Raw genomic sequence first — 27334 nt, forward strand, 5'->3', positions numbered from 1 at the left:
GCTATCCTTTGGTGTTCCCTGTAAGCTAAAAATGTCCTTTGGAGAAAGGTACCCAGCTAGGGGACGGAAGGGGATATACCCCAGAAATGGCCATCCAACAAGGGTTCACTAGGCCACTCCCACTCCTCCAGGGCCCCAGCCCTGATACTGGAGCTGCATGCCTTTCCTGGCCAGGGTCTCGGGGTAGGAGGTCTGGCACAGACACCATCAGCCTGGAGGGGCCAGCCCACTTACCGCCAGCAGAGCTCCCCAGAGGTCCCGAGCTGCAGGTGCTGAGCAAGGGGTCAGAGAGGCGGCTGCCCAGGGCACTGGGCGAGGTTGGTGTGGAGGCAGGGGAGCAGGGAAGTGACGGGATGCCCCGCTCTGCCAGGATGGTGGAGCCTGTAGAAGGGGAGGGAGGCAAGGGATATACTAGCAACACAAAGGCCCACTGGGAGAAAGCTCGAGTCTCCCTCCCTCCAGTAGGTTCCCAGGAGATAAAGTGGGGGCCACAGTCTGAGCACACAGCCCAGCCACTGGGCTCAGGGCAGGATGCCACAGGCTGGGTCAGCATCCTGCCCCAGCTCTCTCTGGGGTTACATCAGCAATCTCCAAACAAGCCCCCTGCCTAGAAGCCCACCTCCACCCTTCCCCAGGCATCCTTCACCTGCAAGGTTTCCCCAGCCAGAGAACAAAGTCACCTTCCTCCCACCCAGAATGGCCCTTCCAGCCCTAGCCTCACCCTCATCACTGTCCCCAGATATCACCCACCTTCTCCTTTGCACTGGCACCTTTGAAATGCCCCTCACCATCTCCCACACTTGTCTGCCCTACATTCTTTCCCAGGCCCTCACACCTCTCCCTCTTCTACTTCTCACCTCCCCTTCCCTCCCTCCTCCCAAGTAGTCCTGAGGGCCCACCAGGTAGCATACGCTGTGTGTATGTGTATAAAACTGGGGACAAGACCCACAGAGCTCTTGCCCTCAAACAGCTAATGATCCAGGGAGCCTCTTGGAGCTGTCCTCAAACCCCCTCCTCCTGACACCCTTGACCCCCTCTCCCCAACCACATTACCCTCTTTAGCACTGACCAGCCACACACATCACATACAAGGGGACTAAACCACCAAATTCTGGGGTATTATTTGTCCTTTTTCCAGGAAGGCAGCTTTGTTTCCCCAGTTAAACCATGAGCCTCCTGTGAGCAAGTAATCTTATTCACCTGTGACTCTCTCACAGGCCCTAACACAATGGTTCCCAACCTTGGCTGCACGCTAGAATCACCTGGGAATCTTTTTAAAATCCTGATTTCTGGGCCTCATCCTCCGGAAATTCTGTTTCTTTGTTACTAATGTTGTGGCCCCACCCCATAACAAAGAAACAGAATTTCCGGAGGATGAGGCCCAGAAATCAGGATTTTAAAAAGATTCCCAGGTGATTCTAACGTGCAGCCAAGGCTGAGAACCACTGCCAGAATGCCCTACACACCAGCACTCGACGAGATCTCTAAAATCAGTTATTTGCTCTAACCCATTTAGTCACTGTTTCTAGCATATTCATTAGATATCCACAGGGTTTCTCTTACTATTGTGAATAGTTTTCAAGTTAATTATTACCTCCTTCAGAATAATACCTCCTATTTGTTTTTCTTGACTACTGTGCTAGCTAGCATTTTCAGAACAATACTGAAAGGCACCCTTATCAGATTCCTGACTTTAGTGAGAGCATTTCTAGTGTTTCACCATTATAAAATGTGCTATAGTTTGGGAGTGAAGGAACTTCACACTTCCCATTCTCAGTTCACTTAGGTCTTCAATAAAGCAAAGCATTCCTCTGTAAGGTAGATCATTACCCTTCATACAGGGTCACTGGTTTACTTTTCCTTTGGAGTCAGTCAGGATCCCCTAACACCAATTTCCTGGTGGAGATACCCAACCCTCCAAACAGCTCCAGAGCACCCTGTATACTGAATTCTGAATGATTATTCTTCAACACCCATCTTGGCCCACTTACCTCTTGAGACATTTAAGTCCTGATATTATTTCTAAGCTCCAGTCTAGTAAGCCTCTTTGGGCAACAGAAGTCTCACTGGAAAGCTACTTATCTATTATTAGATGGTGCTGAGGCAAGAGAGTACCTTGCCCTCATGTAATTTACTTCATCTGAGGAGCAGTGGCTCCTGGTGGGTGCAGCCAAATAGCTTTTTACCTCAGCCTGATTTTTGCTGCACCTGATTTCTTTTTATTCCATCCTCAACTTTCACCCCCAACTTCTTTCCTACTGATGTCTTTTCATCTAGCTTGATTTCTCTTCATTCATTCCTCCCTGATTTATCGTCCCTCAATCCTAACTTCTTAGCATCCCAGCCTCATTTCTTTTCATTCTTTCTAAAATTTATTTTAACTCCATCTTCCTTTGGTTTCTGGAACACAGTAGGAAGTTCCCACTGGTTTTATCTGACTTTTGGCACACTCCCACAATCACCAACAGCGTTACATCCACAAATAACATACGCATTCAGGTACTCATATGTGCCCACACACAATGTGCCAATCTTACACTGTAACTCATGCTCACTCACATACACACATTATCTTGTCTATGAAGCTTCCTGGGGTGAGGTGTAGGCTGGGGCTGTAAGGCCCAGAGGTCTTTAAACTTGTCAAAGCAAACTTGCTAAAAACATTCAGATGCCCGGGACCTATCCAAGATGTACAGAATCAAAGTCTCTGAAGGTACTCAAGAGTCCGCACTTTAGCGGGTTCTCGCAGTGAGTGTAATGAAACTAGCCCACTCTACTGCAGGCGATTAGCAGGCCGGCACTGGGAAGCATGAATACCTGCCCACCTTGGGGTGACAGAGGTCCAGGAAATGCTTTGTAAAAAAATATATATTTTTGTTTGGAAAAGCTGTATACCATAACCACCACCACTCCCTCCTTAAAGATTCACTCTGCATATCAAAGGCTCTGAGAAGTTCTGCAGTACAGAATCCTGCTGTCTAAGCCCTGGCGGGGTGGCTCGGTTGGTTGGAGCATCATCCTGTACACCAAAAGGTGGCTGGTTCGATCCCCAGTCAGGCCATATGCCGAGGTTTCAAGCTCCATTCCTGGGAGGCAACCGATGAATGATCGGTGTTTCTTTCTCTCTCTCTCTCAAAATCAATAAAAATATATCCTCAGGACTAGGTTGTGTGTGGAGAACGATCTGTGGACTTCTACACAAAGGAAACGTTTTCCCCTTGTCCTAGTATTAGGAAGAATGGAAGAATTGGAAGGAGGGGACATAACAGACTTAAAAATTCCCTTTGTCATAATAGAAAAGAATGACATCTAAAATCAACATGAGAAAGAAGCATGCGTACATCACTGAAAAAGTAAAAGAACTGGAGGTGGTTTCCTTTGGGGTGGGGAATGCACTGGTAGTTTTTGTGTAAACCTTTCGGACTTTATCATTTTTTATGTTATATGCATGTATCACTACAATAAAAGCTAAATTTAAAAATTAAAAAAATAAATAACCCCCTGCTTTTTAAAAACTCAGTATTTCCCAGGCTTCTTTAACCCAAGGGCCTTTTTGCAACTGATACCTAACCCACAGAACACTCTGGGAAACATGGCTTACATCCAAATCTGTCCATTCAAACCCAGGAAAGCAAAGCTCAGCCTTCTGCAGCCCCATTTCCTCCAAGGCCCTCTGCTCAGAGATTCCCCACAGACCCTCAACCCAGGCGCCACCCTGTACAGACACCTGACTACAGACTCGCCAACCTCTTTTCCTTATTTGAGCACACAACCATACTAAGAGGCAAAGGCTTTTTTTTTCCCATATGAAAGAATTAAAACTGAGCTGGTGGAAACTATTTTCTCATTTGAAGTGTCCACTGGAGTGTGTGTACCTGGACTGTTTGCGGCACATCGGTGGGAATGGGGGTTAATCCGATTCTGCGAGTGACACTCAGCAATCCTTTCTTCCCTCCCCGGGTGCGTCTAGAGCAGTGGTTCTCAACCTTGGCTGCACGTTAGAATCACCTGGGAATCTTTTTAAAGTCCTGATTTCTGGGCCTCATCCTCCGGAAATTCTGTTTCTTTGTTATGGGGTGGGGCCACAACATTAGTAACAAAGAAACAGAATTTCCGGAGGATGAGGCCCAGAAATCAGGATTTTAAAAAGATTCCCAGGTGCTTCTAATGTGCAGCCAAGGTTGAGAACCACTGCTCTAGTGAGATCTGAGGGCCGAGGAGTCCCGCCTCAAACTCATTTCAGGTGTGTGGCTCTAGACCACCCCGCAGGATGGGTGGCCCCTCTTCTCCCCTATCCGGATGGGCCCCCTCTTCCAGGAAGGGCTCCTGCCGGGTGTGGCGGGTGTGGCGGAGCGCAGCTGCAGCCAGCCTCTGGGCGCTGTGCAGGCGGCTGGCACCTGGCCAGGGGCACTCACCGAGGAGGCGGATCTGCGTGATGGCTCCATGCAGACCGAAGAGCATCCACAGGGGCTGCGAGGCGTCCACGCACAGCTGCATGCCCGCGGCGGCGCCATTGTGGCTCAGGTGCAGCTCGCCCTCGGCGTTGACCACCAGGCCCAGGATGTCGCCGCTCTGCAGGGGCCCGGGCACGCGGCACACGGCCCAGAACTCCTTGCGGTCCACCAGGGCCTCCGTGCTGAAGGGCAGGTCCGCGGGCCGCAGCGTGCCGGGGTCGCACGTGGTGACGCCAAAGGAGAGCGCGCCCGGCCGGGCGCCGCTGGAGCGCGTGACCTTGACGAAGACGGTCTCGGCCACGCGCACCGGCCGGCTGGTGAAGACGAGCGCGCGCTCGTCGCGCCCGTGCTCCAGGCGCGCCACCGTCTGCTCGTCCAGGATCCGGACGTGCGCGCCGGCGCGCAGCGGGTGGAAGCGCAGGTCGCCGTCGAGCTGCGCGGGGAGCGCGCGGCTGTGCTGCGAGTTGAGCGAGTTCTGCGGGATGGGGCAGCCCGCGGCCTGCGTGGCCTCCTCGCCTTCCCCCGCCGGCATGTTGAGGTCGCACAGGCTCACCGAGAGGCGCGCGTCGTCGGCCTCGCGCCGCAGCGACGGCCTCCGCAGGGCGGTGAAGGAGCGGGGCCGCAGGCAGTCGGGCAGCACCAGCTCGCTGTCTGTGGCAAGGAAGCGGGGACACCCGGTCAGTCCCATCACCTGCACCCTTCCTCCAGCCAGTCTGCGGCATCAAAACACCGGACTTTTAAGCACATTGAGACTGGAAGGATGGGCACAGGCACAGAACCCGCTGGTCCTGTCCGACACCCATATGTGCTGGTTTTTTTTAAATTGAGGATATCTCCCCCGCAGAGCGCCGCCCCCCCACCCCCACCCCTTGAGGAGCAAGGGGTCCCAGTCCCACACCAGCCCCCCAGCCCAGGGTTCCAGAGCTGGGAACCCTTAACTTTGGGCTGTAAAAACCAGCAGGGATTGTGGCTAAGTGGCATGGAGGCTGCTGGGGACTCAAGTGTTCCTCTTAAAGGGCAGGCACCAGACGGCTTTGGAGGACTCAGGGACATACGGGGGGGGGGGGGGGGGGGGGATCTGGTATCCCGGCAGGAACTCAGGGGTGGCTTTCTTCCAGATGGGGTGCTCACAGGGGTCATTGTTCCTGTGCTGAGACCTTCCCGCATTACAGGGCTGACTGGCAGCCATACCAGTCTCCATCAGCCTGGCTCCCACTGTTGCTCAGTCCTGGTGATTCCCTGAGACCCCACCCCACCAAGCTGTTTGCAGAAGCTTTTCCATATGAGGGGCCTGTCCTGACTCAGGCTTCAGACTTTGCTAAACTCTCTCAAACAGCAGCTGGTGTGAGCATGCCTGAAACCTATCAGTGAAAGGCCCAAGACCCAGCACTGGCACCAGCCTGCCTTGCTTCATGCTGGGCCTCATCTGGGCACTTCTGAGTAGCAGCCATCTGCAGACCTTGCTATAATTCCTGCCAGGTGGTCCCAGGCAGTGGCTGACTTTGCACCTCCTGGGAGGCCCCAGAGCCAATGCACCCAGTGGACAGCTTTAGACCACAACATATTAGATTACAACTCTACACATCCACAAGTGACACTCAAGGGGCAGACTCAGTGAGCATCAAAGCCCCATTGAAGCAAGTCCTGCTCCATAAGGCTATTTCCTGCACAGCTGCTCTTCCACTGTAGTGGCAGCTGGTCCTCACAGCCAATTCCTCTTAGTGATGCCAATAGCAATCAAGGCCAACTACAAGACTGTGCACACAGCCCACAAAGGGGCACACCTATAGTGCCCAGCTCAGGTGACGGGAGGCTGAGCCACTGGGCCCTACAGGACACCTACTACTCAAGGCCATGCTACCAATTCCAGGAGACATAGCAGCTGTATCTAATACATAGAAACAAACACAGGGAAGCAGCCAAAATGCAGAGACAAATTCAGAAACATGTCACAAATGAAAGAAATGGAAGCAAGCAAACTACTGGATACAGAGTTCAAAACCATGGTTACTCAAGGACCTTAATGAGAGTTTCAAGGGACTTAATGAGACTTTCAAGGATCTTAGTGAGAAGTTCAAAGACATGAAAAAGGACCAGTCCGAAATGAAGCATACACTAATTGAAATAAAGAATAGTCAGTTACCTACAAGGGAGCGCCCATATGACCGTCAGCTGATTTCTCAACAAACTTTGGACGTCAGAAGGGAGTGGCAAGAAATATTCAAAGTGATGAATAGCAAGGACTTACAAACCAAGATTATTTTATGCAGCAAAGTTATCATTTAGAATTGAAGGTCAGATAAAGAGCTTCACAGACAAGAAAAAGCTAAAGGAGTTCATCACCACCAAACCAGTATTATATGAAATGTTGAAGGGTATTGAGGAGGGGGGGGGGGAAGAAAAAGAAGGCAATAAATACATATCTATCAACAATTGAATCTAAAAATCAAAATAAATGAACAAGAAATCTAATGAAAATTAACTGGTTAATAAATATAGAATCAGGGGCATGGAAACATGGAACAGACTGATGAATCTCAGAGGAAAGAGGGGGAGAAATTAACCAAAGATCTTATATATGTGCATTACCTATGGACACAGACAATAGGGTGGTGAAGGCCTGGGGCAGGATGGGAACCAGGTGGAGGGGGCAATGGCGGGGAAAGAGGGAACATCTGTAATACTCTCAACAGTAAGATTTAAAAAACAACAACGGACTTTTAAAGGCACAGATAATGCTTAGGATATAAACTAACGAGCAAATATAAACTTCGGCAACCAAAGTTGTACAGAACCTCTAAACTATTTGCTTAAGCAAAAGATTAAGCTGGAAGGAAAGACACCAACATTGAAACCGAGGGTCCTTATGACTTTGATTAAATTTAGGTTTGAATCCTAGCTCTAGAAATCATCTCTCTCTCTACACCCCTCATAGATCTAGAGACTAGGTCCTAGACCTAGCCTCTCCTCCCCAGCCCTGAGGCAGCAGAAGACAATAGCATGAACCTAACTAATAGTCACAAGATGTGGACTTCTGGCAGGTTAAAGATAATATCTTGACCTAAGTTATGTTTCAGCTCCTGAGCCCCTGGCTACTTTTCAATGAAACCAGACAGAGGGATGCCAGAGCAGACCTCAGAGCTATCTTCAAGACCTGAAGAAATCATTTATTACCCTTACCTAACTTCCAACCAATCAGCTTCCAGCACAATCTGGAACCCCCTAACCCCAGGTACCTTGTGATTTTTCCCTATATAATCTGTAACTTAGATCCATTTGGGGAGTTGGATCTTTAGAGGATTGGCTATTCACTATTAAACTTTTTCTTTCTATACTGCAAATTCCTGTTCCTGCCTTCCTTTTGGGCCAATGTGTGCAGGCAGACTCAAATATCGGGGTCCTGGTAACAAAATTAAAAACATGATTGCTGTGGTTCAGTGGTTAGAGAGTCAGCCCGAGGACCAAAGAGTCATGGTTTGATTCCCAGTCAAGGGCATGTGTCTGGATTTCCGGTTCACTCCCCGCCCTCCGTCAGGGCACATGAAGGAGGCAACCAGTGGATGTCTCTCTCTCACATTGGTTTCTCTTTCTCACCCCCTCCCCTCCCTTCCACTCTCTCTGAAAAGCAATGGAAAAAATATCCTCAGGTGCCCAACTCAGTGGTTGAGCATAGACCCATGAACCCAGAGGTCACCAAGTTCCATCACTGGGTTCCATTCCCAGTCAGGGCACATCCCGGTTTCAGGCTCAATTCCCCAGTAGGGAGCGTGCAGGAGGCAGCTGATGGATGATGCTTCTATCTGTCCCTCTCCCTTCCTGTCTCTCTCTCTCTCTCAAAAAAAAAAAAAAAAAATCAATTAAAAAAATATCCTCAGGTGAGGATTAACAAAAACAAAACATGATTGCTTCTAAATGATACACTTATAAAAGATATTTTTTAAATTTTAACTCCTGAGACCGTCTCTTTATCCTCAGCAACTAGGGCAGCCCCAGCACATATACGAGTAGTAAATAAATGTGCTGAATGCACTGCTGACATCCCCGGAACGCCTCTTTGCATAAATCTTCTCATCTTATCCTAACAAGCACCTTTTGAAGTTATTGTTGCCACTGAAGGGCATTTCAGCTGAGAAAAATTGAGCAAGTTTACCCAAGCTATCCTTTTCGAAAGTGACTTAATAGGAAACCAAAACCTGTCTCTTTTTAATCATACAAGTCATACAGAAAAAATAATCGCCCATCAGCCCACCATCCAGAAAAAAAAAATACTATTAATATTTGGATGTATGACCTTGCAGTCTTTTCAATATAATTTTTGCTACCACTTTTTAAATACAAAAATTGAATCATGCTATATAAATGCCAGTAGTTTTTAACCATGTGTGGGTAACAAATCCCTTTGAAAATGTGATAACTTTGACTTATTCCCCTCCTCTGAAAAATGCACATTCTCCCTAAATTCTTTGGATAATTTTAGGGCATCTGTGAATCGCATAAAACCATCCATGGGCATGGACTCCAGGCTAAGGACCCTGCCATACAGATTTCCTTTTCAAAACTAGCTTTTCCACTTACTACGTATGTCCTGAACACCTTCTCATGCCAATGACCATGTTTCTGACAGCATATTTTTAAAATGGCTGTGCTACGTCCAGCTTTATGGAGTCCTGTAATTTATACTAAAAGTCAGAGTGCACGCGGCATTACCCCTGCACTTCATCCCCAAAGCCTTCCATGGAGGTGTTCCTGCTATACAGACAAAGCTCAGAGATGTTACATGATAGTCACCAAGTGGCAGATCCAGGATTCAAGCAACTTCCAAATTCCAATGACAGTCTTTGCTTCAGGCCCTCCTTTTTATCGAACCCCTTCTATGGGAGTCCCCATATTTGGGCTAGTGCCACTGCAGGCCACATCATGAGCCAATCCTTCCCTGGGAGCCTTTTCTCTGAGCCTCCCTCTGGGAGGAACTGTGCTACCTCTAGGAACTGGGTAAGGATAGCTGGGGTGCTTGGTGTGAGAGCAGAGCTTGGGGGACTGGACAGGTATGGCCAGCAGAGGCCTGAATCCAGCTCTAGCTAACCCTCGAGACGTCCCTAAAGCCTCCCTGTTTGTGTCCTCTCCTACCCAGCCCTCGCCCCTTCCAGGAACAGTGTTGTCTGGGCCCACGCAAGGAGAGGGTGCTGGGCCCTCCCCCAATCCCCTGTCTCTCTGGAGAAGCCTCTTGGGGCCTGGCTGGTTGGGATTTCCCAGCATCGTGCTTGGCAAGGAGAAGGGAGTCGACCGGAAAATGAGATTATTCCGGGGAATTGACTCTGTGACAGCAATGGTGCAGAGAGGCTGGGGGGCTGTGGAGAGCAGAGGAGAGGGGGGCCCAGGCAGGAGGGGGAGGCACCAGAGACCAAGTGGAAACCTGGGGAAGGCTGTGGACTCCAGGGAACAGGCCCTGCTCCCCCACCCCCTCCGGGATTCCAGGCAGTGGCCTTGCGGACTCCGGAGAGGTGGAGTCAGGGAGGGGAAGAAACAGGGGCAGCAGGGTGAGGAAAAAACAAGTGGCTCAGAGATGCCCAGCCGGGTCTACAGGAACAAGGCTGTCACGGGGCCCACACGCATGTGCACCCCCACACTTCTCTTCCCACCCCACACACACTCAGGACAATCAGAGCCCGTGGAGCTGGGAAGACCCTCAAAACAGATTTCTGAGTGGGACTGGATGTGCATTTTCCTGGTCTCTGCCCCTTCTATTTGAATATAGAGTCCTCTTCCACTTGAATATGCCCACTAGTGGGTATTCACTACCTCCCAGGCAACCTGCGCCATTGCTGAGCTACTCTGACTTTAAGAAAGTGTCTCCTGCCCTAACTGGTTTGGCTCAGTGGATAGAGCATCAGCCTGTGGACTGAAGGGTCCCAGGTTCGATTCCAGTCAAGGACATGTACCTTGGTTGTGGGCACATCCTCAGTAGGGAGGTGTGCAGGAGGCAGCTGATCGATGTTTCTCTCTCATTGATGTTTCTAACTCTCCCTCTCCCCTCCTCTCTGTAAAAAATCAATAAAATATATATTTTTTTTTTAAAAAAAGAAAGTGTTTCCTTCTCTTAAGCTGAAATATACCTCCTTGTATTTATATCCACTACCTCAGCCCCACACTGAAGACAGCTCTCCTCAGACTCCCCACATACCTTCCCACCTGTTAGACAATGAACAGAACCAGATTTGGTACTCCAGATGTGCCCTGACCAGCTCAAGGCACAGTGTGGCCATCACCTCCCTTGATATGTATACCATACTTCTAATGATGCAACCTAACCGTAGCCTAGGTTTTATTAGTAACCAGTTTCCATATACTGGTAAGCAAGATGGGAGCATAATTAAGTGCAAGAATTTGACATCATCAGCTTGGGTTCAGATCCTGACTCTGCCATTTCCTAGCTGTATCACCTTGGACAAATAGCTTTACCTCTCTGGGCCCCTCTTCTTCAGCAGTGAAATCAACATTTACTGACGGGTACACATCTGTGTTCTAATACTCCCCTCAGAAGGGATGCTGTGAAGATGAGGTGGAATAAGATACCTAGACATATAATCATCACCAGGTTCCTATGAGCCACTGTTATTATCTTCTTACATGGACGTGGCTCAGAAGAGAGTGCATGGGCTTTGGGGTGATTCAGGCATGCGATCCAGTCCTTGGCTGGTGGCCTGTGGGTAAGCAACCTTCTTCCAGCCTCAGATCACTTACACAGAGAACAGGGGTAAGGGGAATTGTCTCTCGATGTTGTTACAGGGATCAGAGGGCGAGTCGAAGCCCCTGGCACCTGGGTACCTGATAAATTCAGATATTAGTATTTGCTCACGTTGAGTTTGCCAAACAAAGTCAGGCCCACCGGCACTCAGGCAATTAACTTTTTGAACGTAAATGCAGGACTTTATGGCAGTCACGAGGGGCAGCCAAGACATAATCACTGCATGACATCACTGACTGAAGACCAGGAGGGAGAAGCTACAAGTGGAGATTAGAGAAGAAAGAAGAGCAAGAAGGAGAAATCAGTGGGAGGCAGAGAGAGAGAAGAGACAGGAAAATGACTCCTTTGGCCTTGCTTGAAATATTGCAGGAGCTGAGAGATGCTGGGGAACAGCTAAAAACTGAATCCCTGGGGCGAGTGCCCAGCTCAACCATGTCTTCTCTCCCATCCCCTCCACCCCTTGGGGTCAGGAGCAGCTGCAGGCCGCCAGCAAGCTCCAAATAACAATTCCCTTGGTGTGTCCAGCTGTGCCAGGGCCCTGAAATAGATGAAACTTGAGATCCAGGAGCTGGTCAGAGCACCTCCGAAGAAACAGCAAGGGTCAGCAAGGGTCACAGACGGGTGAGCTGACATCAAGTCGGAGGTCAGGGAAGGGTCCCCGCTCCCAACGCTGGGGGAGAACACCCTGGGACCAACCTCAGCCCGAGACTGAGCTCTGAGAGACAGCTTGGAAAAACCAGACAGGCAACCTATAACCCCAAGCAGTGGGATGGCCCCACATTTGGAAGCAACACGTTATGTAATCGGTGCCTGGGACACATGGCTGCCCACTCTGGAGGTTTTATGGTGGGGGGAGGGGCGGCACAGGCCATGGGAGAAGCTGCTAAGCTGCCCCCTCTCCTGTCCCCTTCTGCAGGAAGGCATTTGTTAGTCTTCAGCCTCTGCCTAATCGGTGCCTGCCGGTGGCTCTGCAGGTCCCCGGAGCCAGACGGAAACAACCAGGCCCTGCAAAGGGCAGGGAGGCCTGAGCCAGGGTGGCACTCGGGGCACCCACTCACTGACCCATTGTGTGCCCAACCTTGGGCAGGGGTTAAGAAGAAAGGGAGAAGCCAAAACCTGGGCCCTGGAGAGCCAGGAACCCTTAGATCAGTGGTTCTCAACCTTCCTAATGCCGCAACCCTTTAATACAGTTCCTCATGTTGTGGTGACCCCCAACCATAAAATTATTTTCGTTGCTACTTCATAACTGTAATTTTGCTACTGTTATGAATCGTAATGTAAATATCTGATATGCAGGATGTATTTTCATTGTTACAAATTGAACATAATGAAAGCATAGTGATTAATCACAAAAACAATATGTAATTATATATGTGTTTTCCGATGGTCTTAGGCGACCCCTGTGAAAGGGTCATTCGACGCCCAAAGGGGTCGCGACCCACAGGTTGAGAACCACTGCCTTAGATGGTTTGAAGCTTGGAGGCATGAAAATATTTGAATACAATTTCATTACAAAAATGCTTAGTGTCCCGGGTTAGACAGGACCTTAAAGAAAAAGGAGGAGATCTATTTATCTCTGCCAAGTCCCCACCCAGCTTTGTTAGAATGCCCCTGGGGATAAGGAGCTCACCAACTCCCATCTCTGAACAACTGTGACTCTTAGGAAACCTCTCCTTGCATGGGTTCATATGTGGCCTTATATCTACTCCTTGGGCCCCTTTAGAAGAAAACAGGCTTCTCTTCTTTAGGGTCAATATCCCTTTGTAAGGTAATGCTTTCCAACTGAGGCTGAGGTCCCCTTCCTGTTTCAGAGTGAATCAGAGACAGCATCTTGGAAAAAAATAAGATTTGTCCTGGGCCCTGAAGAACAAGAGGGTGTCAGATTGACAGGCAGAAGTGAAAAGTGCATTAGCAAACACCTGGAGAACCGTCTAACAAGACCGGTGAGAGGAGAAGAAGGGAGAGGAGAAGGGCCAGGCGGAGGGCACTAGGGCCACCTCCCACCCAGAGACCCACCAGGCCTCCCACAGGTTGCCAGCCAGTGCAGGGCCTTGGCGCTAGTGCAGTGGGCCTGGAGGCTGGGGGGGCAGGCCAGGGGCTCCTTTGAAGCAGGGCCTGCCATCAGCCCCAGTCTTGTTTGTTTAGATTCTCACATCCGGAGTTCTGGATAATCTTTAACCACGGGTCAGCCTGCAGCCTCCAAGCCGGCTGGCGGGCATCTACCGGCCCCTGTGTGGAAGGCGCTGCCAGCCCATTTACTGTCTCCATAAACATCCTTCTGCCGGTCTCCATCTGGCACGGGGCCGGGAAGAGGCTGGGAAGGAGCCAGGAGGGCAGTGCATGACTTGGATGGGTGAGGGGTTCTCCACCCCTCAGAGGGTTACCCCGAAACCCACACCCGCCTCCACCCTCTCCATATAAACCCAACAACAGGAAAGCTAGCAACACACGCTTTCTGAGGCTCATGGAGGGCAGGGCAGACTCTCCCAGAGTCACAGCCTCTTCGATTTATAGACTCTTCAAGCCACAGAATCTGAGACATATAGATTGCCAGAACCATCCGGTCTGGTGATTCTCAAACTTTTTTAGGCAGCGGAATCCTTTTGCCCAATGGAACCAAAAGCTCTGGTGCCCTTCTTCCCTATTTGCAAAATGAACACAATAATAACTTTCTTTACAATATATACAAAGAGGATACATGCTGTCTTCTCAAAGAGCACAGTGCATGATGGGGACTTGGATCTACATGCGCTTCAGTCAGGAGGAAGGAGGAGGTCAGGGAAGTCTCCCTGGTGGAGGGGAGGGTTTGGGGTTGGCCCTGATATAACTGGCAGAATTTGGGGTGAGCAGAAAGAAAGTGCCTGGAAGAGTCTCTGAAGCAGAAGGAACAGCAAGCTCATTTCTGAGTCGAGAAGGATTGAAAACTGTCAAAGAGGAAGAAATCGCGATCAGCATCCTCAGCTTTCCTCCCATCCCAAGAGCTTGGCTCGGGCTCCTTAAACTAATATTTGCCTCTCAGCCCCTGGCAGCCACAGCTGAAGGTAAATATTGGTTTAGCCTGGGAAGCAGAAGCCCCAGATGGCAGTGTGGTCTTCAGCCAACTGGGGACAGCTCACACTCTTTGAGCCGCTAAGCTTGGGGGGGGGGGGGGGGCCTGACCCAGGGCCCATCTCTGGAGAGGCCCAGGTCTCTCCCTGTCACTCCAGGGACTGGCCCTCAGAAAGCTTATCCTGGGAGTCTCTGTACATCTCTCTCCTCAGTAGGCAAGTGGGACCGTTTACCAAGACCCGGGAACCTGGGCAGACGTTGGAAAGAAGCAGAACGCCACGTGGCCTTGGGAGCCCCCACCCAACGCCCTCCTGGGCTCAGCCACTGCCATTTTGATGTGGCAATAAATCTCACATTGACCTTGTGCCCAGATCAACCTGGGAGACCTGAATCCCAGGCCCGGCCTGGCTTCTGGCTGGCTGGGAGGATTTGGACCGGCCCCTTCCCATCTCTGGGCCACATTTCCTCTCACTGAAAAACTTGATAGCACAGAAGCTGCTGAAAACTTTCTACTTTCATGGACCCTCCCCCACACCTGTGCACACCCCTTCTCCATAGTCACCCACTACCTTTCCGCTTCACCCCCTCCCCTGAAGGAACTGCTCCCTGAATGACTGCTAATTCCCTGTGCCTATGCACACCCCTAAATTATTGCTCCTCAACCAGCCCATTTTTTTCACCTCTTTTGGTTCCTGACTTGAAACTCATCTCCTACAGGAAGTCCTTCTGGATTGCTCCCCAGTCGCACCCCTCCACCCCCACCCCGGTTTTACTCTTCAGCCACACTTAATTGCAGAATTGGACTTAGGACACCTCAGAACAGTTAAATGGCGTGCCCCCAATGTAAACACTCTTCAAGGAGCGGGGTTTCCAACTTGTGTCCCCCCCACTCCTGCACAGTGCCCCGGCTGCGGTGGTCACAGAGGGGTGCTCGGGAGGATCTGTGAGCAGATCTTGGCTCACCAGCTTTCTGCCAAGAAATATGGCTGCTCTTCCTGAGCCAACATTTCTGACAGGAGCAGGGAGAGTTTGAAAAGCTGGGATAGGAGCTTATCTCTCCAAGTATTAATCACCCCATAAAAGTTGTATTTATTTAGTTGCTGGCAGGCCCTTCTTCCTGGAGGTAGGAAGCTGTTATTCTTGGAGATACCAGCCAGGCTTGGGCCAGGGCGCCCCGAGGGAAGAGGGTGATGTGCATAACGGGAGCCCAGAAGGCCCGTGGAGCCCTGTTATAGTTAGGGCTGGGGAGGTGTCAATCAGGGAAGAGACCACAGCCCTGCCTCCACTCTGTCAGGGGAGGTGGCCAATCTGCCCATGGCATGACTTTCAAACCTATTATGTGCCAGGTACCCCAGGGTGTCTCTGGTCTGAGGAGCAGACACTGGCCAGGTGGGGTTTGAAAGGTTTTTGCCAGAGATTCTGGAAAAAGGCAGGAGGGGAAGGGGCAGGCTTAGCAGGGAATCTCTAAAGATAAGACACAGGTTTGGGGGACAGTCATCTCAGGAAAGACAGACCCATCCTCAGCGCCACCAATAGGAGGGAGGGAGGCTCAGGAGGACACAAGGGCAGGGAAGTGGCAGCAAGAAGAGAGGGGGACATAGGAAGTAGGGGGGAGGGCGGAGAGGAGAGGGGGGAAAACTGACCCTGGGACTACATACGGCAGCGGGCATAGAGCAGCACGCCCACCACCGAAGAATTCTTGGATGGATCTCTTTTTTTAAAAATCCATTTAGGAAGAACAAAATGAAGAGATATTTTAATCTGTTAATTGAATTTAGGGGCCGTAATCAGTGTTTGAAAATGCCCAGGGATTATGGTGATTTACAGCTGGGGCCTCAGCCTTATCGGGTGTACAGAGAGGAGCCTGCCGGGAAATCCAAATGAAACTGAAAATGCTGCATGAAAACCCATTTATAGTCAAAGAGGGGGAATGGGGCTGGGCCCGGTCAGCCGTCTGGGCTCTGCCTCAGGGTGGGGCCCTTCAGATTACTCTCCAGGCCCCTTCCTCAGCCCCTGAGGTTTGGAAGCCCATCTCACCTGGCATGTTCCTACTCCCCTCACTCTCCCTCCCCACCCCCCCACCCCCGCCACCTTCCTGGAACTCGAAAACCCAGCCTAAGCCTCCTCTTCCAAGAAGGCTTCCTGGACTCCATCCTCCCTCACTGACCTCAGCCTCCTCTGACTACCTGCCTCCCTTCATGCTTAAACCCACTGGAGGGTAAAGGGAAAGGCACTGCTTTTGGCATCAGATCACCCAGTTCAAGTCTCAGCTCTGCCACATCCCTACACAGGCAAACCAGGTCTCCCCTGGGCCTCAATTCACTCCCAGTCAAATGAGGATAAAAACCACCCCCTCCAAGCCGGCTGCTAAGAGGTTAAATGAGATAACTGGAGGGAAACCATCTTGGCAAATGGAAGGGATCCTATGACCACACCACTTAGCGATGTAACTGTGTTCTCTCAGATTATGCCCTGATCATGTCTGGAGTCTTCGCTTTGTCTTGCCTGATTTCCAGTGAGTCTGGGGCTGTGAGCACACTCGGTCTACCTCAACATGCCCCACACCCTTACCTCCATCTAACAAGCCATCCATCCTTTCCAGTCCTCTCCCCTACCCACCCTGTAAATACTCCCCAGCATTCTCCACCCATCTGGCACAAGATTCCTCTCTGGAGGGGAAGCCGGGTGCTTGAGACATGGATTCCTCCCTCAGAGCCCTCCCCGTCTTGTTTGGGAACAGACGTATGGATGGACCCAGGCTCAGCCAATGCCTCAGCACTTAGAGAAGTGCAGGTGCCAAGCGGTGGGACACAAGGAACGGAGAAGAGAATCCCACCCGAGAGGCTTCAGGGAGGAGGTGGCTTACGAGCTGGGCCTTGAGGCCCGAACGGCATTTTGATCTTTGGGGACGGTGAAGAAGGGCATTCTTTGCTTATGGAAAAGCCAGAATGTTGTTCCCTCTTTCTTTCCCCTTCTTTCCCCCAACAAAACTATGACTTCCTCAAAACCTGGGACACTCTTCTGTCTCCCACCATGCGGCCAGACCCTGGGCGAAGGCATAGTCTTCCCAACCACTCTGCACATGAGAAGACTGAGGCTCACACAGAAGTGTCCAGGATAGAGTGCAAACGCGAGCTCTGGGACCCCAGCGCCTTGAAGCGTGAGGCCCCGAGGATACCATGGCGGCAGGAGGGTGTTCGTTAAGTATTGCCCAAGATGAGTGGAGGTGACGACAGTCACTGATGCCGACTGTGTCAGCGGCTTCACATCACAGCTCTCTGAGCCTTCAAAAGAACCCTGAAACAGTTATTACTACCCCCACTTTGGGGAAGAGAAAACGGAGGTCTCAAAGCACTAGCTATACTAAAAGGGTGAGGCCAGGGTCCAACCTGGGTGTGTCTGACCCTAGCCTGTCTGTCGCTGGCAGGTGGGAGCCAGGCAGGCTCACCGTTTCACAGAAGGAAGGGAAGGCAGAAGAGTCTTAGCTCCCCTTCAAATCACAGCCCCTGGAGGTGTGCCCTGTACCTAAGGGGCCAAAGAGAGCGGGCACTCACCAAGCAGCTGGACACCCCGCGTGAGGCCGTAGACGTCCACCAGGGCCCAGAGTGGGTCTGCCGTGCGGACCCCATTGAGGAAGAGCATGGCAGCTGAGTCGTTGATGCGGTAAAACACACGGCCCTTCTTGTCCACCCAGAAGGCGATGATGTTGCCCTCGTTGGCAAATTCCTCGGGCAGCGCCTTGGCCCAGAAGCCGCTCTGGGAGACCAGGTCGGGGCAGGCGTACTTGGGCAGCGAGTCGGGGTGGATGCGGGAGGGGTCCTTGCTCGTGAAGCCCAGGCGCAGCGCCCCACTCCAGCAGCACTGCTTCTTGGTGATCTGGACGGCAGGGGGTGGCCTCAGACAGCCCGCAGCCCAGCCCAGGCCAGCCCGGCCCAGCCCAGCCCAGCCCAGCCCAGCCCAGCCCGGCCCAGCCTCTCCCCGACTTCAGCGAGCCCACGGGGAAGGGAGTTGCCCCTCCCTGCAGACCACCCCCATGGAGAGTCGCCCTGCCCAGCTTGCCCACCATGTGGGCTCCTTTCCCTCCCCAGGAGCTAGTGGCCCCCATGGCCACTCCCTGCTCCCCTTCCTTCTTTGCCATGCGGGGAAGGTTGAGAAAGGAGTACGGACGAGGGAACAGAAAGAGGAGGGACGAGGAAGAGCAACAGAGGCAGCAGAGAGGAAAGAGAAGGTACAGGGTGTAGTAATGGCCATAAGAGAAGGCAGTGATGGGAGGGGGGGAGGGTGAGATAAAGCTCAGAGGCCCAGGGGGAAGCAGTGACAGAGAGCGGGGAGGGAAGCCCCACCTTCAGCCTGACTTGCTCGTAGATGAGGACCGGGCGGTTACTGAAGGTGATGGCATTGCAGAAGCTGGCCTGCCTCTTGACTGCCTTGTGGCTGAGGTCCATGAGGATCTGGGAGCCCTTGGTGTGTGGGTGGAAAAGCAGCGGCGTGGCCAGGAGCACCCCGCCGGGCAGTACCGGCGGGCAGTGCTTCTGCTTGTGGTGGCATCGGTGAGAGGTGACAGGGAAGGAACCCCCGATGGAGTCTGCAAATAAAACAAAAGCCACCATGTCAGAGAACTTGGCAATCCAAGAGCTGGACTAGGGTCCCCTAGGGAAGGGCAGATGGGGAGGAAGTCACCCACTGCCCAGTATTTCCACCATCAGGGCAATCCACCACCACTGCCACCATTTGCCACCATCCTTCTCCTGCTCTCATCTACTGCTATGTCCCACTTCACCATATACCACCATTTATTACCCACCATCATCTACGCTCATCCTTCACCCATCACCTCCCACCACCATCATCTACCCTCATCCTTCACCCATCACCTCCCACCACCATCATCTACCCTCATCCTTCACCCATCACCTCCCACCACCATCATCTACCCTCATCCTTCACCCATCACCTCCCACCACCGTCATCTACCCTCATCCTTCACCCATCACCTCCCACCACCATCATCTACCCTCATCCTTCACCCATCACCTCCCACCACCATCATCTACCCTCATCCTTCACTCATCACCTCCCACCACCATCATCTACCCTCATCCTTCACCCATCACCTCCCACCACCATCATCTACCCTCATCCTTCACCCATCACCTCCCACCACCGTCATCTACCCTCATCCTTCACCCATCACCTCCCACCACCGTCATCTACCCTCATCCTTCACCCATCACCTCCCACCACCATCATCTACCCTCATCCTTAACTCATCACCTCCCACCACCGTCATCTACCCTCATCCTTCACCCATCACCTCCCACCACCACCATCATGACCAACAAGAACTACCATCTACTGTTTCTCCCTAGTATTTCCCACCATCTATCTTCTACCATCAACCTCTGTGACAAATCAGCATTTACTACCAACATCCACCACCATACACTGTCACTCACTACCACCAACATTTATTTTTCCCAACAAATATTCACCATGTATCTGCTGAACACTGAGCCCCGCCCGAGGCACTGGAGATACAGGCATGAAACACCTAAGGATCCTCTCCTCAAGAAGCCAACGGCCCAGGAAGGGAGATAAGACATGGACAGAAATCACAATACAAATGGTAGGCAGTGCTAAGTGCCAAAAGGACACGCAGGCAGGTCACTTCTCAGAGAGACATCCTGGAGCAGAGGAAGAGGGGAGGAGGAGGAGGAGGGGGAGGAGGAGGAGGAGAAGGCAATGGAGCTGGACCGACAAGGCTGTAGTGAACAGGTGACCATGGGGCTGCCACTGGAGACCAGGAAGGTGGGTGGGGCAAGCTTTGCAGCCCCAGGGCGACACCCATCTCTTTCTTCTTTTCGGGACCACTTCCCTCCACCCCAGCCTGCCTTCCTCCACCCCAGGCTGCCTTCCTTCTTCACCCAGACTTCCTAAATGAACTCAGATCTGCCTCAAGAACCCCTGGCCAGGGAGGCACAATTCTTTCTTCTACAGACAGCTCCACCACAGCCCAAAGTGGGATCGAGTATGGGACAGGACTTGGTCCACAAAAGGTGCTTTACAACCATGTGAGGCGCTTTATAAACAGGAGACAAAGCAGAGAGAGGAAAGAACACAGGACAAGGTGTCAGATGACTGGTCTGTCACTACTGGCCACGTGACCATGGGAAGTCACTTCCTCTCTCTGGCACAATGGGTGGCCTCTACCCATTGGCTCTAAGACATGTATCAGCAGCACTGACATTATGAATGCACAGTCTTGGGGGTGGGAGGGTGTTCATTTCTTCCCCAAGATCTGTGCACCACCCATCAGGAAGGGCAGCCCCCTCCCAGCCCATCATCTTGAGGAGCGACATGGAGGAGGGGGAGATGGAGGCGGGGAAGTAGACAGCCACAAACAGGACAGAGGCCTGGGAAGTTTTGGTCCCTCCGAGGCAGGCATTTAAAAATGCAGAAAGCACTCACTCATTTATGGAATATAATGAACAACATAAACCGATGAACAAAAACAGATGTAGAGACAGAGAAGCATCGATCAGATGCTCAAAACTCAGAGGGAAGGTAGGGGAGGGTGGGGGTGAGGGGGGAAGATCAATCAAAGGACTTGTATGCATGCATATAAGCATAAGCGATGGATGTGGACAACAGGGGGTGAGGGTGAGGGCAGGATTGGGGGGATGAGGGGACATTGGGGGGATAAGGACACATTTGTAATATCTTAATCAATAAAGAGGGAAAAATAAAATAAGCAAAGTGAACAAAGTATTTTTGCTATCTCTTGTGTGAGAAGAAGAAAATAAGAAAACAAATACATAATGGAAAACACACAAGAAACTGATAACTCGATTGTTTTGGGAAAATCAGCTGGGCGGCTAGATGATAATAGTGGAAGAAATCATTTTCTTCGTTTACCCATTTGCCTTTTGGAATTTTGAAATCTTTTGAACTTGTTTATTCATAAGCAAATAAATAAAGGTTAAATATAAAACCCTTAAAAAAAATGCAGAAAGCTCGGTCAGCATCAGGCCTGCCCAGAAAGCCTGCCACTCCCTAAAGGGGAGGAGGGGTTTCCAGGAAGGAGAGGAAGACAGGGAGGGAGAGAGCAGCAGGGAGGGCTCCCAGACTGCACTCCAGGCCCTGTTTGCATCCCTTTGCATTTTTGCATCCTCCTTCCCAGGGGGCCCAGACACCAGTGCCCACTGTCCTGGGCCAACTGGGCACCCTATGAGTCAGCAGTCTCCAGGCCTCCCTGGTAGCGGCTTCCTGAAGGCCAAACCCATGAGGTGAGGGGAGCTGCCTTGCTTTTACCAAGGAGACAAGACTAGAATTGCCCAACAGTGCTCAAGGACTTTGAAAGCCACCAAGCGGTGAGGGCTGGCATTGCTCGGAGGAGACCCAGACAGTCTGGGAAGGCTACCTGGAAGAGGCTAAGTGGCCCCTGGGGAGATCATTCCAGGGAAGGGGTCAGTTGGGGTGAAGGGCAAAGGGAGGGTGGCACTGGCTACAGGTGCCCTGCCTGGAAGTGGTACTCACTGGGCATATACCAGCCTCAGGCACAACTTGGACTCTTTTTTTAAATGTTTTTATTGACTTTTAGAGAGAGAGGAAAGGAGAGGGAGAGAGAGAGAGAAACATCAACATTGACCAGCTGCTTCCTGCACAACCCCCGCTGGGAACTGAACCCAAAACCTAGGCATGTGCCCTGACTGGGAATCAAACTGGCGACCTCTTGGAGCATAGGTCAACTCTCAACCACTGAGCCACACCAGCTGGGCCAGCTTGACTCTTGATTTTAAAAAATACCTCTGGTAAAAGGTAACATTACACATTGTTCAGGGATATATACATATATAGAAATGAAAGCATAAAGGAAAAAAGTGCCTGCTGAGTGAATGGATAGCAAATTGTGGTACATCTATACAACGCCATACTACTCAGCAGTAAAAATGGAATGAACTATGGACAGCAACATGGATAAATTTCAAAATAATTATGCTGAGTAAAATAAGCCAGTTTCAAAAAATGTGTATATAACCCATGGAGCAACCGCAGGCCCTCAGATCCCTTCAAAATGCTTTCTCTTCTTCCCACCCATCCCAGTTGGGGTCCTGGGGCCCCCAATAAAGGCATAGAAATCACTGGTGCTGAGCAAATACAGTGGAGACACCCAAGGTCCAGAGACCCAGGCCCTGGAAGGATCATTCCCAGGCCTTCCTTCCACAGGGAGAATGTGGGGTGGGCCAGAGCCCAGCCTCCCTGGATGACAGCAGAACAGGTGGGGAAGGGAACAGGGGAGCCCTGGTCCCTGGAGGCACAATGTGCATCCAGAACTGTGGTCTCAAATGCACACTCATGAGTGCACACACATGCCTGTGAGCACATGAAGGCATGAAGGTAATCCAGACCCTAGAAGACAGAGAAGGGAGAGAAACTTATTTTTTCCCTTATCCCTTAGACCAGAAATCTCACCTTTCCATATGTACTGTGCACACATGGCTGGACTCATGTACATACACATGGACATACAGAACACTGCACATAAAACACACACCCATCACACATGGACCTGCCTCCAAACCCATCTAGTAATAATGGCAGCAATTTCTCTTTGAACAAGAGCCAAATCCACCACGTGTAGAAAAGTAAGTGCTGGCCTGCCCACCTCCAGGGGGCACCATTCTCATGGATTACAACAGGAATGGTGCCCTCACAGATGTGCAACATGGCAGCCCTGACCAGGGGATCACCACCTCCCCGCCCCCTGTTTCTGTTCTCTCCCCGCTCTCCCCATCTCAGCCGGCATTATGATCTGGGGGGAGGAAGGAGATAAAGCAAAATGAGAATTAACCTTGAGAACAGCTCGACGCCAAGGACCAGCTAGGGGCAGCTATACCATCCAAATAGCTGCCCTCCCTGCACTGAGATATACACCAGGACCCCTTAAGGTCCCTATTCTATGGATGAGTGAGCTGCGATTCAGACTGGTTGACCAAGTTGTTTGAGGTCACAGAGCAATTAAGTGGAAGAACTGAGACTTGCACCCTGGTCTTTCAATGCCACGGCCAGAGTCCTCTACCATACTCAGCATCTAGTGCTAGTGCTCATTTTTCCAAGGCCAAGGTGGCCGGCAGAGAGGGGAAAGTACTGGCCAGTCCCGGCAGAGGGAGCAGCCTGGGCCTGTGTGCTAGGCAACTGCTCTCCTGGGGGCCCCTGGTCCTGGGTGGAGCCCCAGTGTTGCCATCTGGCTCCCAGCCAGCCCACCTTAGTGACAGGTTTACAAGCTTCTAGGGATCCACAGTGGGGGCACCCCCCACAGGCAAGGCTGCTGCTGACACAATGGAAACTCCCACCCTACCCCCCACCCCCGCCCGCCACCACACACACACAGCCCATTCCTCCTGGGCATTTATGAGCTGCCAGACACAAGCCTGGCCAGCCCTCCAGGTGACCTTCAACCAGCTCCAGACCTCATGCCTGCCTCTCAGTAGGGACCCAGGGGAGATGCCCACACACAGCGTAGCCTCCAGAGTGGCCTCCCCACTGCCCTCGCCAAGCTCTGCCCCAGAACCATCCCCGCAGAACCCCGGATGCGGATGCGCAGGCCAGGCTGAGCTGGGTTGCCACGGAGAGGCAGGGAGGGAGCAATAGTAATGGCTGTGACCAAACTCTATGTGGCTTAACAGGCAACTCTTCATCTGCCCCAATGCCACTCGGACACAGGTCCTCAGAAGAGAAGTTACCATGGTCACCCAGCCAAAGTAAAGAGCCCAGATAGGAACCTGAACCGGCTGCGTGCAAACCCAGAAGCTCTGACACTAGCTGTGAGACCTCCGAGAGCCTCACTTTTCTCATCTGTAAAAGGGGGTCACAGCAGACCTTCTTCATTGGATTTTTGTGAAGATTAAATGAGATGATGTATGTAAAAGGAACCCCAGTACGTGGCTGCTATAATAATAATAGTTACATATAATAATAGTTATTAATTACAATTACTATATAATATTATTGCTGTTGACATTAATCTGTGCTCTCCCACCTCCACACCTTTGCTCAAGCCCTTCCCCTATCCCACGTATCTTTTCCCTGCCCCACCTCTCCAAATCCCACCCATCTTTCAAGCCCCGCTGAATCCCCCTGCGTTCAGGATAGCCTTGTTCTGAACCCATGGCCCTGAATTCCGGTGCTGGCATGACCATCTGCATCCCTTATGAGAGAGGCTTGTCTCACTCTCTGGACAGTAGGGTAGAGCAACCCTGGCCATGCCACAGACTTGCTGTGTGACTTTGGGCAAGTCACTTTACCTCTCTGGACCTGATGTCTTTCTCTGGAAAACAGGGTCATCATAGCTGCCCTGCCCACTTCTCCAAGTTGTTGTGAGGACCCAGTGAGTTCACAGATGCAAAAGAATTTTACAAACTTTACACCTGATGCCAACACAAGGTCTTATTTTTTTTCATATAAAAGCAACAACCCCCACCAGAGGAAATGATCGGCTCACTTCTGTCCAGGCACTTCTGTTTCATCTTATCCCAAATGTCCTCATCCCCGACTGGCAGGGTGGTCCTGAGTGGGACTAGGTTATATAGAAAGACTTTGGGAGACAGTTTAAGGGTGGGAGAGCAGGTGGGGCGAGGCCGTGGGAAAGAGAAAGGATTGTAAACTGGGCAGATCTGAACTTCTCTGGGTTCCTTCAAGGGGCCCACTTCCCTCACCTGTTTCTTGCCTGTAGGCTTGGCCCACACCCTCTTCTCTGCTGGAACTTTTCCTTCCTCCTCCTCACCCATATATTCTCTCTCATCCTTCAGGCCTTAACAGTAAGCTCCACTCCCTCCCAGAAGTCTCTCCGACTCCAGGCTAGGTTAGGGACCCTGCTATGGACCTCCAGGAACTCCACACACCCCTAACAAAGCATCCAGCACCCCAGCAACCTTTCTCAACTCTGACTCCTCCACAGAACTGAGCCCAAATGTCCCGAGGCATCCCTTGTATACAATGCACTGACTTGTCTTCTCCAGCCCAGAACGTGCCACCCTTGGGACAGCTGAGAAAGAGCCACTCAGATCACCTTCAGTGCTGCTTTCTGGCTAGAAAACCCTTCGGGGTCATTTGTGTGTCTCCCCAGCGGACTGTGAGCCTCCTGAGGACAGAGGCCATTGTCTTTTTATTTTTATTTTTTTGCGAATCCTCTCCCAAGGATAATTTTCCATTAATTTTTAGAGAGAGTAGGAGGGAAGGGGACCGACACAGAGAGAGAAACATAGATGTGAGAGAGACACATCGACTGGTTGCCTCCCACACGTGCCCTGAGCCAGGGATGGAGCCTGCAGTCGAGGTACGTGCCCTGCTACATGGCCTTGACTGGAATTGAACCCGTGACCCTTCAGTCTGCGGCTGACGCTCTATCCACTGAGCAAACCAGCTAAGGTGAAACCATTGTTCTTCCCCCTGCTGTTTCCCCAGTGCCTAGCTCAAAGCACACTCATAGCGGACGCTCAATGAAAGCTATTGAGTGAATTGCCACTGCCCAATTCTTCAATCTATCGATCAACTGACAAATGCCCAAGGAGCACCCACTTTGTACTTCTCCCTTTCTGGTGTCCTGTGGAGAAATTAAAGAGAAAGAGGACTACGGGACAGCTTCCTTTGCTGCCTAGCACCAAGACCCCCACTCTACATGCCTGCCAACAGCCCTGCCTGCTCAAGAACCTTCAATAGCTCCCCACTTGCCTGTGGGAAAAAGGGGAAAAGGAAGGCTACGAGGGTTGATTTTTTTTCTTGCATATCAGATGCTGTACCAGATGCCTGTCATGTACAACCTTGCCTCACCCGCCCAGGACCTAAAAGGCAAATATCTCTGGGAAGCAGCCTTGAAGATAGCCCCAATGATCCCCACATTCACCACAGTCATGCCCTTCCTGTTGTAATCCCCTTCCCTTGAGTGTGAAGTGGATCCAGCAACCAGCTTTAACAAACTGAATACAGCTGAAGTCATGGGCATCACTCCTAAGCCTGGGTTATAAAATGCCTTTGGTCTCCATCTTGGTTACTCTCTCTTGCCTCTTCAGGGTTGCTCGCCCTGGGGAAATGAGTTGCCACGTAGTAAGGTAGCCCTGAGAAGAAGCCCGCATGGGGAAGGACTGACGACTGCCAATTGCTACGTGAGTAAGCTTGGATATGGATGCCCTCCAGGCAAGCCTTCAGATGAGATCACAGCCCAGGCCAACAACGTGACTGCAACCTGACAAGACAGGAAGATGCAGGCACCTATCTAAACTGTGTCAGATTCCTGACCTTAGGAGATATGAGATCATTAAATGTTATTTTAAGCCACTAACTTTTGGGGTGATTTGTTATGCAGCAATAGATATATTATGCAGCAACACAGCATCCATTAGTCCCATTTTATAAATAAAAAAACAGGCTCTGACATTGGACTGAGCACTGTAAAGTCCTGGGTTCGATTCTGGTCAAGGGCACATGCTTGGGTTGCGGGCTCGATCCCCAGTAGGGGGTGTGCAGGAGGCAGCTGATCAATGATACTCTCTCATCATTGATGTTTCTATCTCTCCCTCTCCCTTCCTCTCTGAAATCAATAAAAATTTATTTTTAAAAAGAAAAGAAAGAAAACAGGCTCTGAAAGATAATAACCTCCCAGGGTCACACAGCTAGACAGCGGTGGGTTGGCTCTGAACTCCTGTCTGTATCACTGCAAGGTGTCCTTCCTGGGCCCCTGCTAGCTGGCCAGCATGTTCAATGCCCTCCTCGCTCCATGACCACTGCACCCTAGTCAGTTGCTGCATGACCTCTGAGCCTCCATGCATACACCTCTGTTGTTTAGGGGCAGAGGCCATCCAAACACCTCATCCTCTCTCCCAGATGCCCAGTTATGTCTACAGCAGGTCCTGCTGTTCCCTGGAAAACTAAATAAATTCATGACGACAAGGTGGGCGGAGGAGAGTGGCAGGGAGTGGGCAGGATCATTACCCTCATAGCCAAGTTAATCTCCACACTGAGCCTCCTGCTCTCACTCACTCTGCAACAACCCAGTCTCTGACATTTCCAGCAGCCAGATGTGCATACAGAT

General features: G+C 51.3%; 1 protein-coding gene across 3 annotated transcripts in view; it reads right to left on the reverse strand.

Moving 5' to 3' along the window:
- Window positions 1–27334, reverse strand: part of NEURL1 (neuralized E3 ubiquitin protein ligase 1) — a 70314-nt gene that overhangs the window by 2583 nt on the left and 40397 nt on the right. For all 3 annotated transcript variants that reach the window (XM_036336088.1, XM_036336090.1, XM_036336089.1), the window contains exons 2-5: window positions 18591–18832; window positions 17802–18123; window positions 4416–5105; window positions 235–381 (exon numbers count right to left, since the gene is read on the reverse strand). In XM_036336088.1, coding sequence (XP_036191981.1) covers window positions 235–381; window positions 4416–5105; window positions 17802–18123; window positions 18591–18832 — 1401 coding nt within the window. The remainder of the gene's footprint in view (window positions 1–234; window positions 382–4415; window positions 5106–17801; window positions 18124–18590; window positions 18833–27334) is intronic.

This window comes from Myotis myotis, unplaced genomic scaffold, assembly GCF_014108235.1.
Source record: "Myotis myotis isolate mMyoMyo1 unplaced genomic scaffold, mMyoMyo1.p scaffold_m19_p_15, whole genome shotgun sequence".
NCBI classification, from domain to species: domain Eukaryota; kingdom Metazoa; phylum Chordata; class Mammalia; order Chiroptera; family Vespertilionidae; genus Myotis; species Myotis myotis.